The sequence below is a fragment of the Oncorhynchus gorbuscha genome, linkage group LG07 (assembly GCF_021184085.1).
Source record: "Oncorhynchus gorbuscha isolate QuinsamMale2020 ecotype Even-year linkage group LG07, OgorEven_v1.0, whole genome shotgun sequence".
NCBI classification, from domain to species: domain Eukaryota; kingdom Metazoa; phylum Chordata; class Actinopteri; order Salmoniformes; family Salmonidae; genus Oncorhynchus; species Oncorhynchus gorbuscha.
Window position 1 is genome coordinate 77,452,215 of NC_060179.1, and position 15,781 is coordinate 77,467,995.

Consider the following 15,781-nt stretch of genomic DNA (forward strand, 5'->3'; position numbering starts at 1 on the left):
CATTGAGCACGTCTGGGACCTGTTGGATCGGAGGGTGAGGGCTAGGGCCATTCCCCCAGAAATATCCAGGAACTTGCAGGTGCCTTCGTAGAAGAGTGGGATATCATCTCACAGAGATAACTGGCAAATCTGGTCCAGTCCATGAGGAGGAGATGCACTGCCGTACTTAATGCAGCTGGTAGCCACACCAGATACTGACTGTTACTTTTGATTTGGTATGTGGAACTTGTTCAGTTTATGTCTCAGTTGTTGAATCTTGTTATGTTCATACAAATATTTACACATGTTTAAGTTGGCTGAAAATAAACGCAGTTGACAGTGACAGGACGTTTCTTTTTTTTTTGCTGAGTTTATATGGTTTTATCAAAGCGACTTACAGCGGAGTCACGCGTGAATATATTTTACGTTTGGGTGGTCGTGCAAATCAAACCCACCATCTCTACCAACTGAGCTACCGAGGACCACACACACACACCGTACACCACAGAATAAAGCTAGGATTATTTCATATCCGAAATTCTACCATGGGGAAGTTTGTGCAGTGAATCTGTGATGGTGGGTGGGAATAGGGGCTCTCGAGTGGTGCAGGGGTCTAAGGCACTGCATCTCAGTGCCACAGGCGTCACTACAGACTGAGGTTCGATCCCGGGCTATATCACAACCGGCAGTGATTGGGAGTCCCATAGGGTGGTGCACGATTGGCTCAGCGTCGTCCGTATTAGGGAAGGGTTCGGACCGGGGTAGAGGCCATCATAGTCAAATAAGAACTTGTCCTTAACTGGACTTGCCTAGTTAAATAAAGGTTAAATAAATAAAACTAGGATCGAGTCATGTTCAGTAAGAGTGTGTAAGGTTGCGTCCCAGATAGTACCCTATTCCTCTATGGCCTCTATAGTCTTGATTAAAAGTAGTGCCCTATATAGGGACAAGGGTGCCATTTGGGAGTGTTTAACAGTATCTAACTGGTGATCTACAAATTGGAAGTTTCATTGTTTTGACCTGCCTGGTACTTAGTCAGATAAACATCCGTCCATATCAACCATGTCTCATCTGTCTGTTTTCACTCCTTTAAACCCCCCACCCACCTCCCCCTATCTCTCTCCATGCTGAGTGAGTGTTGATTTAGGGTGACTGGTCACTGTTTGTTCACCTCCCACTTCTTCCTTGTGGTCCCTAGGCATCACTGTCATCTATCATGCCCCCCTCTTGCTTAAAAAAACATGCACATGCACAGACAGAAAAACACACACTCACACACGTACATGCACACGCACACACACTGTGTCTGGTCTGTCTGCATACAGGTGTGACTGGGTGGTAAGTCTACAGTGAGAACCGACCACAACAGGCATCCGATAAAGACCATGTCAAATCAAATCCAGAGTAACTTTTCCTCTACAGACATGGATTGCATTTCTTTGAGCCAAATAAGTACAGAGAGAGGATAAACCTCAGCTATGCAAACACAAAGTCCATCTAACTGACTCACACTCATTAGGAAACACATGCACACACACATCTCTTACCCATCTAAGTCCTGATAGTTGATGTTGAGCCTCTTTGTGGAGCCCAGCAACTCTGAAAAACAAAGAAGGGGGGGTGAAGGGATGGATGGAAGGAGAAAGGGAAGGAGAGAGGGAAGGAGAGAGGGAAGGAGAGAGGGAAGAGGGGAACGGCACCTCACAGTACCTCCAGGCTCTGATCAGGCCCTACACCCAAACAAGGGCACTGCGTTCATCCACCTCTGGCCTGCTCGCCTCCCTACCACTGAGGAAGTACAGCTCCCGCTCAGCCCAGTCAAAACTGTTCGCTGCTCTGGCCCCCCAATGGTGGAACAAACTCCCTCACGACGCCAGGACAGCGGAGTCAATCACCACCTTCCGGAGACACCTGAAACCCCACCTCTTTAAGGAATACCTAGGATAGGATAAGTAATCCCTCTCACCCCCCCCCTTTAAGATTTAGATGCACTATTGTAAAGTGACTGTTCCACTGGATGTCATAAGGTGAATGCACCAATTTGTAAGTCGCTCTGGATAAGAGCGTCTGCTAAATGACTTAAATGTAATGTAAATGTAAATGTAGGGAAGGAGAGAGGGAAGGAGAGAGGGAAGGGATGGAAGGAGAGAGGGAGGAGAGAGGGATGGAAGGAGAGAGGGAAGGAGAGAGGGAAGGAGAGAGGGAAGGAGAGAGGGATGGAGAGAGGGATGGATGGAAGGAGAGAGGGATGGAGAGAGGGAAGGAGAGAGGGATGGATGGAAGGAGAGAGGGAAGTAGAGAGGGATGGAGAGAGGGAAGGAGAGAGGGAAGGAGAGAGGGAAGGAGAGAGGGAAGGGATGGAAGGAGAGAGGGAAGGAGAGAGGGAAGGAGAGAGGGAAGGACAAAGGGAAGGACAAAGGGAAGGAGAGAGGGAAGGGATGGAAGGAGGGATGGAAGGAGAGAGGGAAGGAGAGAGGGAAGGGATGGAAGGAGGGATGGAGGAGAGAGGGAAGGAGAGAGGGAAGGGATGGAAGGAGAGAGGGAAGGGATGGAAGGAGAGAGGGAAGGGATGGAAGGAGGGATGGAGGAGAGAGGGAAGGAGAGAGGGAAGGAGAGAGGGAAGGAGGGATGGAAGGAGAGGGAAGGGATGGAAGGAGAGAGGGAAGGAGAGAGGGAGGGAGAGTGCGTGTGAATGTTGTGACCAGAGATTGATCCTCAGACAGATCTCTTGGCATTGGTTTCAGTCAATGAAACAGAACTTCTATTCTATTCCTACTGAATATTAACAGTGAATTCCTCCTCACTATCAGCTCTGTCAATGAGGCTACTGTCTCACCAACTGCTTTTGACCCAAGATATTAAAAAAAGGGACACTTCAGGATTTTGGCAAATTCTTCCCCAGAGTCGGATGACCTCGTGGATACCATTGTTATCTCTGCGTGCCGACTCTGGGGAAGTAATGTAGATCCCCAAGTATCCCTTTAAACCCAACTCAAAGTTATCACATTTCTTCATGGCAGTTTAAATGAGGTGTGTCATATAAGCCAGCCACTCACATGATGATTTCATGTTTCTACAGTGACAGGATAGTTCCACTTACACTGGGCGCGAGTACACACACACGCACACACACACACACACACACACACACACACACACACACACACACACACACACACACACACACACACACACACACACACACACACACACACACACACACACACACACACACACACACACACACACACACACACACACACACACACACACACACACACTAGGCAGCTTGCCAAGTGTGGCCTAAACCACCCCAATGACAGCGAGAGAACAGAGCCTTTAAGAGTTCTAGTTAGAACAGAGCCTTTAAGAGTTCTAGTTAGAACAGAGCCTTTAAGAGTTCTAGTTAGAACAGAGCCTTTAAGAGTTCTAGTTAGAACAGAGCCTTTAAGAGTTCTAGTTAGAACAGAGCCTTTAAGAGTTCTAGTTAGAACAGAGCCTTTAAGAGTTCTAGTTAGAACAGAGCCTTTAAGAGTTCTAGTTAGAACAGAGCCTTTAAGAGTTCTAGTTAGAACAGAGCCTTTAAGAGTTCTAGTTAGAACAGAGCCTTTAAGAGTTCTAGTTAGAACATGAGCCAACATTCCAGACATAGAAGCAGGGAGAGAGAGGAAGAGAGATTCTTTCTCTGGAAACAGTTGCTTCCTTCTCAATTAAAAGGTGGAGAGCTCTGGCTGACATCATGGTGCAGTAAAGTACTGCATCTTCAACGGACTGTGTGTGTGTCAGTCTCCCCTTACAGCGCGTCACACCCAACATCATCATCTGTAATGCAAAACCCTGCCTGCAAAAACACAAAACCACTCACCATGGCCTGCGGGTGTGTTCTACACTAGGAACTTCAGGGAAACACAATACCAACATCAAAAAGGTATGTTGGATACACACCGGCTACAGCAGGGCCATTGACAGTTGGCACCAAGTACAAAAGCAGGTGAGGAAAACGAGACTGTGAAATCTAACCCGGTCAAGCCTCATTGGCCTTCAATCACCTCACCTAAAAGGTTGTGTGTGTTATGTTGGTGCAGCAGGAAGATGACTGGTTTCCAGTGTCTGTGTGAAAGCATGTAAACATGTCACAGCACAGTGACGTCAGGTTCGCATCGCGGCAATGAAACAAAACACCAAGCAGATGTAACTTGTTTAGGAGAACAGCCCTAATGTTGGAAACAAACCTCATTATGTTGTCATCCAGAGTCACATGTATTTATTTAACAAGCTACAGCACACAATATTTTACACACTGCAGGTTTTAAAAGGGACAACTGAAGAAAAGAAATATATATATATTGAGATACTGGCGTCGTCACAGCCCTAGTGACAGGAAGCATAGCGATTGGGCCACTAACCGAAAGGTCGCTGTTTCGAATCCGAGTCAACAAGGTTAAAAATATATTTTTTAAATGGATGTTCCCCCTTAAGCAAGGCACTTCACCCTAATTGCTCCTGCGATTCCCTCTGAAGAAGATAGTATGCTAAAAGAATGACATTGATTTCCATCACAGGTTATGTGGTTGGCTACAGGGTGTGGTGCTAGTCACAATAACATACAGTTCCAGTCATGAGTTTGGACTAGAGGTCGACCGGTGGCCGATTAATTAGGGCCGATTTCAAGTTTTCATAACAATCGGGAATCGGGATTTTTGAACGCCGATTTATTTATTAATGATTTTTTAATACCTTTATTTAACTATTTTACTAGTCAGTTAAGAACGCATTCTTATTTTCAATGACGGCCTGGGAACAGTGGGTTAACTGCCTTGTTCAGGGGTAGAACGACAAATGTTCACCTTGTCAGCTCGGGGGATCCAATCTTGCAACCTTACAGTTAAGTAGTCCAACACAATTAACGACCTGCCTCTCTCTCGTTGCACTCCACAAGGAGACTGCATGTTATGTGAATGCAGTAAGCCAAGGTAAGGTGCTAGCTAGCATTAAACTTATCTTGTTAAAAACAATCAATCATAATCACTAGTTAACTACACATGGTTGATGATATTACTAGATATTATCTAGCGTGTCCTGCGTTGCATATAATCTGACTGAGCGGTGGTAGGCAGAAGCAGGCGCGTAAACATTAATTTAAACTGCACTTTCGTATGTTTTGCCAGCAGCTCTTTGTTGTGCGTCAAGCATTGCGCTGTTTATGACTTCAAGCCTATCAACCCCCGAGATGAGGCTGGTGTAACTTAAGTGAAATGGCTAGCTAGTTAGCGCGCTCTAACTAGAGGGACGGAAGCTATACTGTTACACTGGCAATACTAACGTGCCTATAAGAACATCCTATAGTCAAAGGTTAATGAAATACAAATGGTATAAAGGGAAATAGTCCTATAATTCCTATAATAACTACAACCTAAAACTTCTTACCTGGGAATATTGAAGACTCATGTTAAAAAGGAATCACCAGCTTTCATATGTTCTCATGTTCTGAGCAAGGAACTGAAACGTTAGCTTTTTTACATGGCACATATTGCACTCTTCTCCAACACTTTGTTTTTGCATTATTTAAACCAAATTGAACATATTTCATTATTTATTTGAGGCAAAATTGATTTTATTGATGTATTATATAAAGTTAAAATAAGTGTTCATTCAGTATTGTTGTAATTGTCATTATTAAAAAAACTTTTTTTTAAACTGGCCGATTAATTAATTAGTATCGGTCTTTTGGCCCTCCAATAATCGGTATTGAAATATCATAATCGGTCGTCCTCTCGTTTGGACATGGGTTGTTCTTTAATTTGTACTATTTTCTACATTGTAGAATAATAGTGAAGACATCAACACAATGAAACAACACAGGGTAGGGTAGCCTAGTGGTTCGAGCGTTGGACTAGTAACCGAAAGGTTGCAAGTTCAAATCCCCGAGCAAATCCCCGTTCTGCCCTTGAACAGGCAGTTAACCCACTGTTCCTAGGCTGTCATTGAAAATACGAATTTGTTATTAACTGACTTGCCTAGTAAAATAAAAATAAACATGGAATCATGTAGTAACCAAAGTGTTAAACAGTCTTGAAGGTGTTGGCATACTTAAATACATAAATATCTGGTTTCATAAGTATTCACACCCCTGAGCCCTTATCTATTTTACATGACTGGGAATACAGATATCTTAAGGGAAAAAAATGGGCCTCAGAATATCATCACGGTATTTCTGTGCATTCAAATTGCCATCGATAAAATGCAATTGGGTTCGTTGTCCATAGCTTATTCCTGTCCATACCATAACCCTACTGCCACAATGGGCACTCTGTTCACAACGTTGACGTCAGCAAACTGCTTGCCCACACGACGCCATACACATTATCTGCGGTTTTGAGGCCATTTGGACATACTGCCAAATTCTCTAAAACAAGGTTGGAGGCGGCTTATGGTAGAGAAATTAACATGACATTTTCTGGTAACTGCTCTGGTAGACATTCCTGCAGTCAGCATGCCAAATGCCCCCGCAAAACTTGAGACATATGTGGCAATGTATTGTGTGACAAAATTGTACATTTAAGAGTCGCCTTTTACTGACCCCAGCACAAGGGGCACCTGTGTAATGATCAGCTTCTTGATATGCCACACCTGTCAGGTGGATGGATTATCTTGGCAAAGGAGAAAAGCTCACTAACAGGGATGTAAACAAATTTGTGCACAAAATTTGAGAGAAATAAGCTTTTTGTGCATATGGACATCTTTTATTTTTAATAGGCACCCTATTCATCATTTTGTTCAGTGTAATAACTTTACCATGCTCAAACGGATAATCAAGGTCTGCTTTTCTTATTTTTACCCATCTACCAATAGGTGCCATTCTTTGCGAGGCATCGGAAAACCTCCATGTTCTTTGTGGTTGATTCTGTGTTTGAAATTCACTGCTCAACTGAGGGACCTTACAGATAATTGTATGTGTACAGAGATGAGGCAGATTCAAAAATCACGTTAAACACTATTATTGTACACAGAGTGAGTCCATGCAACTAAATATGTGACTTGAGCAAATTTTTTAGGCTTGCCACAATAAAGCAATTGATTACTTACTAAGTCAATACTTTTTTCTTTCCATTTGTAAACATTTCTAAAACATAATTCAACTTTGACATTGTGGGGTATTGTGTGTAGGCCAGTGACAAACAATATCAATTTAACCAAAATGTCAAATTCAGGCTGTAACACAACAAAATGTGGGAAAAGTCAAGGGGTGTGAATACTTTCTGAAGGCCCTGTAAGTCATTGAAACGTCATGGCACGTTGACAGCAGAAAGAGAGTTGGAAAAACGCCCTGAAATGTTAAAAACAACAACCTGAAGCATCCCCTGTTCTCCATCCATCTCTCTATTACGGCCAGCAGCGTTCATAGCTAGTGTTTTTAATAAAGACTTAATGGATAAACGCCAGATATAAACACCACCCAACTCTGTAGAAACATCATGTTCATACCTGGGGTAGCAACACTCATCTGCAGCTCTCACGTCGTCCTGCTTTGCCTTTTGAAAGGTGAATAAACGTTTTAAGTCGGACACTGACAAGCAGATCAGATCGACTGAGAGCAGGTGGGGGAAAGGTGAATGTAATTAAATAGAAGGACGACGTGAGCTGCAGATGAGTGTTGCTACCCCAGATATGAACATGCTGTTTCTACAGAGTTGGGTGGTGACACCTTTATTTAATTTGAACTTTCAGTTCATTTCCACCTGAAGGTTCAAGTACGGACGGTTGTGGTGGTGGCATCCTAAGGTCTCGACATAACTAAATCTGTATTCAAACATACCTTGTGAGAATGTGAATGTACTGTAGCCAATCTAAATAACAGTAGGCTACTGCTGCTAGTTACAAGTATCTATTAAACTAGCCTATATAGAATATATACATAGTGTAAAAAAACATTAGGAACACCTGTTCTTTCCATGAAAGACTGACCAGGTGAATCAAAGTGAAAGCTATGATCCCTTATTGATGTCACCTGTTAAATCCACTTCAATCAGTGTAGATGAGAATGGGCAAGCCAAAAGATTTAAGTGCCTTTGAACAAGGTATGGTAGTAGGTGCCAGGCGCACCGGTTCGAGTGTGTCAAGAACTGCAACGCTAGTGGGTTTTTCACGCTCAACATAGGGAACGTTTTGACACCTTGTGGTCGGTCGGTCGGTCGGTCGGTCGGTCGGTCAGTCAGTCAGTCAGTCAGTCAGTCAGTCAGTCAGTCAGTCAGTCAGTCAGTCAGTCAGTCAGTCAGTCAGTCAGTCAGTCAGTCAGTCAGTCAGTCAGTGAGTGAGTGAGTGAGTGAGTGAGTGAGTGAGTGAGTGAGTGAGTGAGTGAGTGAGTGAGTGAGTGAGTGAGTGAGTGAGTGAGTGAGTGAGAATCCTTGAGTATGTTTACATGCACACGTTTAATTCAATGTTAAACTGATTTTGGCAGTAGGCGGAGTTGGGAACTAGTCATGTAAACAATTTACTCTGCTTATCTTTAAAAAAAATAAATAAATAGGCAAACGGTCAAAATTGAAGAAAGCACACACTGATTAAAAACACCTGGTTTTCTGAGCCATCTTTCAAATGATTAGGACATGTAAACAGCTTCCTCTGCGTTCCAGCGGTGTATCTGATCTGTGTTAGCACCGGTAGCCTCCCTTTGACGAGCGACTGAAAGTACGCATCTTAGAAATAGTTTTCACATACAAACTTCAGAACGTCTGAAGTCTGAATATAATAGACTTTGCATAATTAACATGGTAAATGTGGTAGCAACGTTTACTCTGATTGGTGATCAAAGTCCCATCAGGAAGTCTGATCTCAGATGTGTCCACAGAACCAGGATTATTAGGGAAATTGTTCTTCTTGCAAAGCATGTAAACGTTTTAAACAATCTATTATATTAAATCTGACTATCCACAATAATCGTATTATTGAGTGCATGTGACTGTGCTCATTGAATACATCACTGTGATTTCCTACCTGGTCCATCTCTATCCAGAACAGAACTAGTCCAGAACGGAACAAAGTAACACTACTAAAAAGGAGTGGCATTTACTGAACATTCACAAGCTTAGTGAAGTCTAGATCAGCTTAACCTTGAACTGCTCCTGTTTCACCACGACATGACCCTCCATCTAACTGAGTCTGCCTTCCAAATGGCACCCTATTCCCTACATAGTACACGACCTGTAGGGCCCCATAGGGCCCTGGTTGAAAGTAGTACACTGTGTAGAAGACAGAGCCTCAGATATATAACAATAGTTGACTATCTGGTTCTTCAACCAGTGAACTAAGTAAAGTACATCAGTGTCACTGAGGAAAAATACAAGTTTCCCATAAACTGGTGCAAATTCTGGCGCGAGAACTTCATCTACCTTGTCTGCGTGTCAAATGGCACCCTATTCCCTTTATATACTGAGACTTTACCTCCAGAGGCTTGTGCCTTTTACCTCCAGAGGCTTGTGCCTTTTACCTCCAGAGGCTTGTGCCTTTTACCTCCAGAGGCTTGTGCCTTTTACCTCCAGAGGCTTGTGCCTTTTACCTCCAGAGGCTTGTGCCTTTTACCTCCAGAGGCTTGTGCCTTTTACCTCCAGGCTTGTTCTTTTTACCTCCAGAGGCCTGTGCCTTTTAACTGCAGAGGCTTGTGCCTTTTACCTCCAGGCTTGTGCCTTTTACCTCCAGAGGCTTGTGCCTTTTACCTCCAGAGGCTTGTGCCTTTTAACTGCAGAGGCTTGTGCCTTTTAACTGCAGAGGCTTGTGCCTTTTAACTGCAGAGGCTTGTGCCTTTTAACTGCAGAGGCTTGTGCCTTTTAACTGCAGAGGCTTGTCCCTTTTAACTGCAGAGGCTTGTGCCTTTTAACTGCAGAGGCTTGTGCCTTTTAACTGCAGAGGCTTGTGCCTTTTAACTGCAGAGGCTTGTGCCTTTTAACTGCAGAGGCTTGTGCCTTTTAACTGCAGAGGCTTGTGCCTTTTACCTCCAGGCTTGTGCCTTTTACCTCCAGAGGCTTGTGCCTTTTACCTCCAGAGGCTTGTGCCTTTTACCTCCAGAGGCTTGTGCCTTTTACCTCCAGAGGCTTGTGCCTTTTACCTCCAGAGGCTTGTGCCTTTTACCTCCAGAGGCTTGTGCCTTTTACCTCCAGAGGCTTGTGCCTTTTACCTCCAGGCTTGTGCCTTTTACCTCCAGAGGCTTGTGCCTTTTAACTGCAGAGGCTTGTGCCTTTTAACTGCAGAGGCTTGTGCCTTTTAACTGCAGAAGCTTGTGCCTTTTAACTGCAGAGGCTTGCGCCCTTTAAAAAAATATATATTTATTTAACCAGGTAGGCTAGTTGAGAAGTTCTCATTTACAACTGCGACCTGGCCAAGATAAAGCAAAGCAGTGTGACACAGACAGCACAGAGTTACACATGGAGTAAACAATAAACAAGCCATTAACACAATAAACAAGTCAATGACACAGTAGAAAAAAGAAAGTCTATATACAGTGTGTGCAAAAGGCATGAGGAGGAAGGCAATAAATAGGCCATTGGAGCGAATAATTAGAATTTAGCAGATTAACACTGGAGTGATAAATGAGCAGAGGATGTGCAGGTAGAGATACTGGTGTGCAAAAGAGCAGAAAAGTAAATAAAATAAAAACAGTATGGGGATGAGGTTGGTAGATTGGGTGGGTTTACAGATGGACTATGTACAGCTGCAGCGATCGGTTAGATGCTCAGATAGTTGATGTTTAAAGTTGGTGAGGGAAATAAAAGTCTCCAACTTCAGCGATTTTTGCAATTCGTTCTAGTCACTGGCAGCAGAGAACTGGAAGGTAAGGTGGCCAAATGAGGTGTTGGCTTTAGGGATGATCAGTGCGATACACCTGCTGGAACGTGTGCTACGGATGGGTGTTGTTATTGTGACCAGTGAACTGAGATAAGGCGGAGCTTTACCTGGCATGGACTTGTAGATGACCTGGAGCCAGTGGGTCTGGCAACGAATATGTTGTGAGGGCCAGCCGACTAGAGCATACAGGTCGCAGTGGTGGGTGGTATAAGGTGATTTGGTAACAAAATGGATGGCACTGATATACTCTACTCAGCAAACTGGATGCAGTCTTGGAAGCTATTTTGTAGATGACATTCCCGAAGTCGAGGATCGGTAGGATAGTCAGTTACTAGGGTAAGTTTGGCGGTGTGAGTGAAGGAGGCTTTGTTGCGAAATAGAAAGCCGATTCTAGATTTGATTTTGGATTGGAGATGAGTCTGGAAGGAGAGTTTACAGTCTAACCAGACACTTAGGTATTTATAGTTGTCCACATATTCTAGGTAGGAACTGTCCAGGGTGGTGATGCTAGGCTTGTGCTACCGGTGCTAACACATGCACAGATCAGATACACCGCTGGAAAGCAAAGGAAGCTGTTTACATGTCTTAATCATTGCCTGCCCCCTCTGCCCGCCCCTCTACCTGCCTGCCCGCCCCTCTGCCCGCCGCCCGCCCCTCTGCCTGCCTGCCCGTCCCTCTGCCCGCCCCTCTACCCGCCCCTCTACCCGCCCACCCCTCTGCCTGCTCGCCCGCCCCTCTGCCTGCCTGCCCGCCCGCCCCTCTGCCTGCCCGGCCGCCCCTCTGTCCGCCCCTCTGCCCCTCTGCCTGCCTGCCCGCCCGCCCCTCTTCCTGCCCCTCTTCCTGCCCCTCTGCCTGCCCCTCTGCCCGCCCCTCTGCCTGCCTGCCTGCCCCTCTGCCCGCCCCTCTGCCCGCCTGCCAGTATAAACAGAGAGACATAGTAGAAGACTATGTCTGCAGACAAACCTGCAGTGTTGTGTTCAAGTCATTTAAAGAGGGGGGAGCAGTCTCTCTCTCTCTCTGTTCGAGTGGTGGATCACTCTCTCTCTCTCTCTGTTCCAGAGTGGTGGATCACTCTCTCTCTCTCTCTGTTCCAGAGTGGTGGATCACTCTCTCTCTCTCTCTCTGTTCCAGAGTGGTGGATCAGTGGTGGATCTCTCTCTCTCTCTCTGTTCCAGAGTGGTGGATCAGAGTGGTGGATCACTCTCTCTCTCTCTGTTCCAGAGTGGTGGATCACTCTCTCTCTCTCTCTGTTCCAGAGTGGTGGATCACTCTCTCTCTCTCTGTTCCAGAGTGGTGGATCACTCTCTCTCTCTCTCTGTTCCAGAGTGGTGGATCTCTCTCTGTTCCTCTCTCTCTCTCTGTTCCAGAGTGGTGGATCATCTCTCTCTCTCTCTCTCTGTTCCAGAGTGGTGGATCTCTCACTCTCTCTCTCTCTCTGTTCCAGAGTGGTGGCACTGGTCTAGTCAATAATCAGACCAGACCAAATAAGCTTTGTCCACAGTAGATTATTGTCAATGGGAAATATCCATTCTATGAATTGTTTTCCATGGACAGTGCAATGAGCATGAATGAATGAATGAATGAATGAATGAATGACAATCAAACAAATGAATCAAATAAAGGGCACATTGTAATGAATCCAGTTCTATGGCCAGAGGAGCTGCAGGCTATCAGGGTGCTTGGAAACTGTTGGTGCAGCTGGACTCTTCACAGCAACAGGCCTCAGGGACAATACATGTTTTTTTCCGATTACATGTTTGCACTTAAATAAGATGTCAGACTAAACTCATTTAGTCCTTCGTTAGTTGACGGAGAACATTTTTCCCAAATTCTTGCCACATGTTTAAATAGCCTACAGTATAAATGATTCCATTGGGACAAGACAACCACTCTCGCTTATTTAGGTGACAATATATCACTAACATGTACAAGCAACATTGGCTAGCTATATAATGAATAACCCAGCAATGTGTAAATATAATAGGCTAATAATAATAATTATAAACCTGGTGGTTCGGGCCCTGTATGCTGAGTGGCTAACAGTTGTGGTATATACCCGTGGTATACGGTCTGATGACAAAACATGTATTTTTACTACTCTAATTACGTTGATAACCAGTTTATAATAGCAATAAGGCACCTTGGGGGTTTGTGGTATATGGCCAATAGATCACGGCTAAGGGCTGTGTCCAGGCACTCCGCGTTGTGCCCAAGAACAGCCCTTAGCCATGGTATATTGGCCATATACCACACCCCTCAAGCCTTATTGCTTAAATATAGGCTAGTAAGTTAACTTCACCCATAAATCACTTATTGTATTATTGACTTCAGCCTTAAAACCATTGCTCATCACCCATTTAGTCTCTATAGGCCTGAGCACAGCCAGTAAGACATCACTACTCCTTCTGGACCAATACATATTACTCTTACTGTAGTTAAAGATGTCGGCCTACATAATAAAACCAAAATGATGCATTCAACTGGAAGCCTGCAACATCTACAAATATAATCATGTTACGAGGTACTTTTTGGTTAATAATAGCCTAGCATACAATCTTTAAATATAAAGCAAAAAAATAAGAATCGACCATTGCTTTTTCAAAGACATACCAAATACACTGCAAATGACCTCAATGGCAAAAACTGCTGCTTTTTTAAAACAAATCTAACAAAAGGACAGAACAATTTACAGGAAAGGGGCGGCAGCGTAGCCTAGTGGTTAGAGTGGAGGGGCGGCAGCGTAGCCTAGTGGTTAGAGTGGAGGGGCGGCAGCGTAGCCTAGTGGTTAGAGTGGAGGGGCGGCAGCGTAGCCTAGTGGTTAGAGTGGAGGGGCGGCAGCGTAGCCTAGTGGTTAGAGTGGAGGGGCGGCAGCGTAGCCTAGTGGTTAGAGTGGAGGGCGGCAGCGTAGCCTAGTGGTTAGAGTGGAGGGCGGCAGCGTAGCCTAGTGGTTAGAGTGGAGGGGCGGCAGCGTAGCCTAGTGGTTAGAGTGGAGGGGCGGCAGCGTAGCCTAGTGGTTAGAGTGGAGGGGCGGCAGCGTAGCCTAGTGGTTAGAGTGGAGGGGCGGCAGCGTAGCCTAGTGGTTAGAGTGGAGGGCGGCAGCGTAGCCTAGTGGTTAGAGTGGAGGGCGGCAGCGTAGCCTAGTGGTTAGAGTGGAGGGGCGGCAGCGTAGCCTAGTGGTTAGAGTGGAGGGGCGGCAGCGTAGCCTAGTGGTTAGAGTGGAGGGGCGGCAGCGTAGCCTAGTGGTTAGAGTGGAGGGGCGGCAGCGTAGCCTAGTGGTTAGAGTGGAGGGGCGGCAGCGTAGCCTAGTGGTTAGAGTGGAGGGCGGCAGCGTAGCCTAGTGGTTAGAGTGGAGGGGCGGCAGCGTAGCCTAGTGGTTAGAGTGGAGGGGCGGCAGCGTAGCCTAGTGGTTAGAGTGGAGGGGCGGCAGCGTAGCCTAGTGGTTAGAGTGGAGGGGCGGAAGCGTAGCCTAGTGGTTAGAGTGGAGGGGCGGCAGCGTAGCCTAGTGGTTAGAGTGGAGGGGCGGCAGCGTAGCCTAGTGGTTAGAGTGGAGGGCGGCAGCGTAGCCTAGTGGTTAGAGTGGAGGGGCGGCAGCGTAGCCTAGTGGTTAGAGTGGAGGGCGGCAGCATAGCCTAGTGGTTAGAGTGGAGGGGCGGCAGCGTAGCCTAGTGGTTAGAGTGGAGGGCGGCAGCGTAGCCTAGTGGTTAGAGTGGAGGGGCGGCAGGGTAGCCTAGTGGTTAGAGTGGAGGGCGGCAGCGTAGCCTAGTGGTTAGAGTGGAGGGCGGCAGCGTAGCCTAGTGGTTAGAGTGGAGGGGCGGCAGCGTAGCCTAGTGGTTAGAGTGGAGGGGCGGCAGCGTAGCCTAGTGGTTAGAGTGGAGGGGCGGCAGCGTAGCCTAGTGGTTAGAGTGGAGGGCGGCAGCGTAGCCTAGTGGTTAGAGTGGAGGGGCGGCAGCGTAGCCTAGTGGTTAGAGTGGAGGGGCGGCAGCGTAGCCTAGTGGTTAGAGTGGAGGGGCGGCAGCGTAGCCTAGTGGTTAGAGTGGAGGGCGGCAGCGTAGCCTAGTGGTTAGAGTGGAGGGGCGGCAGGGTAGCCTAGTGGTTAGAGTGGAGGGGCGGCAGCGTAGCCTAGTGGTTAGAGTGGAGGGGCGGCAGCGTAGCCTAGTGGTTAGAGTGGAGGGGCGGCAGCGTAGCCTAGTGGTTAGAGTGGAGGGGCGGCAGCGTAGCCTAGTGGTTAGAGTGGAGGGGCGGCAGCGTAGCCTAGTGGTTAGAGTGGAGGGGCGGCAGCGTAGCCTAGTGGTTAGAGTGGAGGGGCGGCAGCGTAGCCTAGTGGTTAGAGTGGAGGGGCGGCAGCGTAGCCTAGTGGTTAGAGTGGAGGGCGGCAGCGTAGCCTAGTGGTTAGAGTGGAGGGGCGGCAGCGTAGCCTAGTGGTTAGAGTGGAGGGGCGGCAGCGTAGCCTAGTGGTTAGAGTGGAGGGGCGGCAGCGTAGCCTAGTGGTTAGAGTGGAGGGGCGGCAGCGTAGCCTAGTGGTTAGAGTGGAGGGGCGGCAGCGTAGCCTAGTGGTTAGAGCGTTGGACTAGTAACCGGAAGGTTGCGAGTTCAAACCCCCGAGCTGAAAAGGTACAAATCTGTCGTTCTGCCCCTGAACAGGCAGTTAACCCACTGTTCCCAGGCCGTCATTGAAAATAAGAATATGTTCTTAACTGACTTGCCTGGTTAAATAAAGGTAAAATATTTTTTTTTTAAAAGGAGGTAGAGAGATGGACAAACGTAGATCACCGCTCGGACAAGTACACAGTTTACACTTTGGCCCACAAGCATGAGAAATCATCTCATCAAATATCGTCACACGTGCCAAATACAACAGGTGTAGGTTGTTGTACAACAGTAACACAATAACGAGGCTATATACAAGGAGTGCCGGTACCGAGGAAATGTGCAGGAGTCCGAGGGAGTTGAGGTAATACGCACG

The 15,781-nt window shown here is 46.6% G+C and overlaps 1 protein-coding gene across 1 annotated transcript in view; it reads right to left on the reverse strand.

The window, feature by feature from the left end:
• LOC124040400 (caskin-2-like) overlaps positions 1-15,781 on the reverse strand; it is a 110,514-nt gene that overhangs the window by 63,185 nt on the left and 31,548 nt on the right. The window contains 1 exon segment of the mRNA XM_046357559.1: positions 1,527-1,578. Coding sequence (XP_046213515.1) covers positions 1,527-1,578 — 52 coding nt within the window.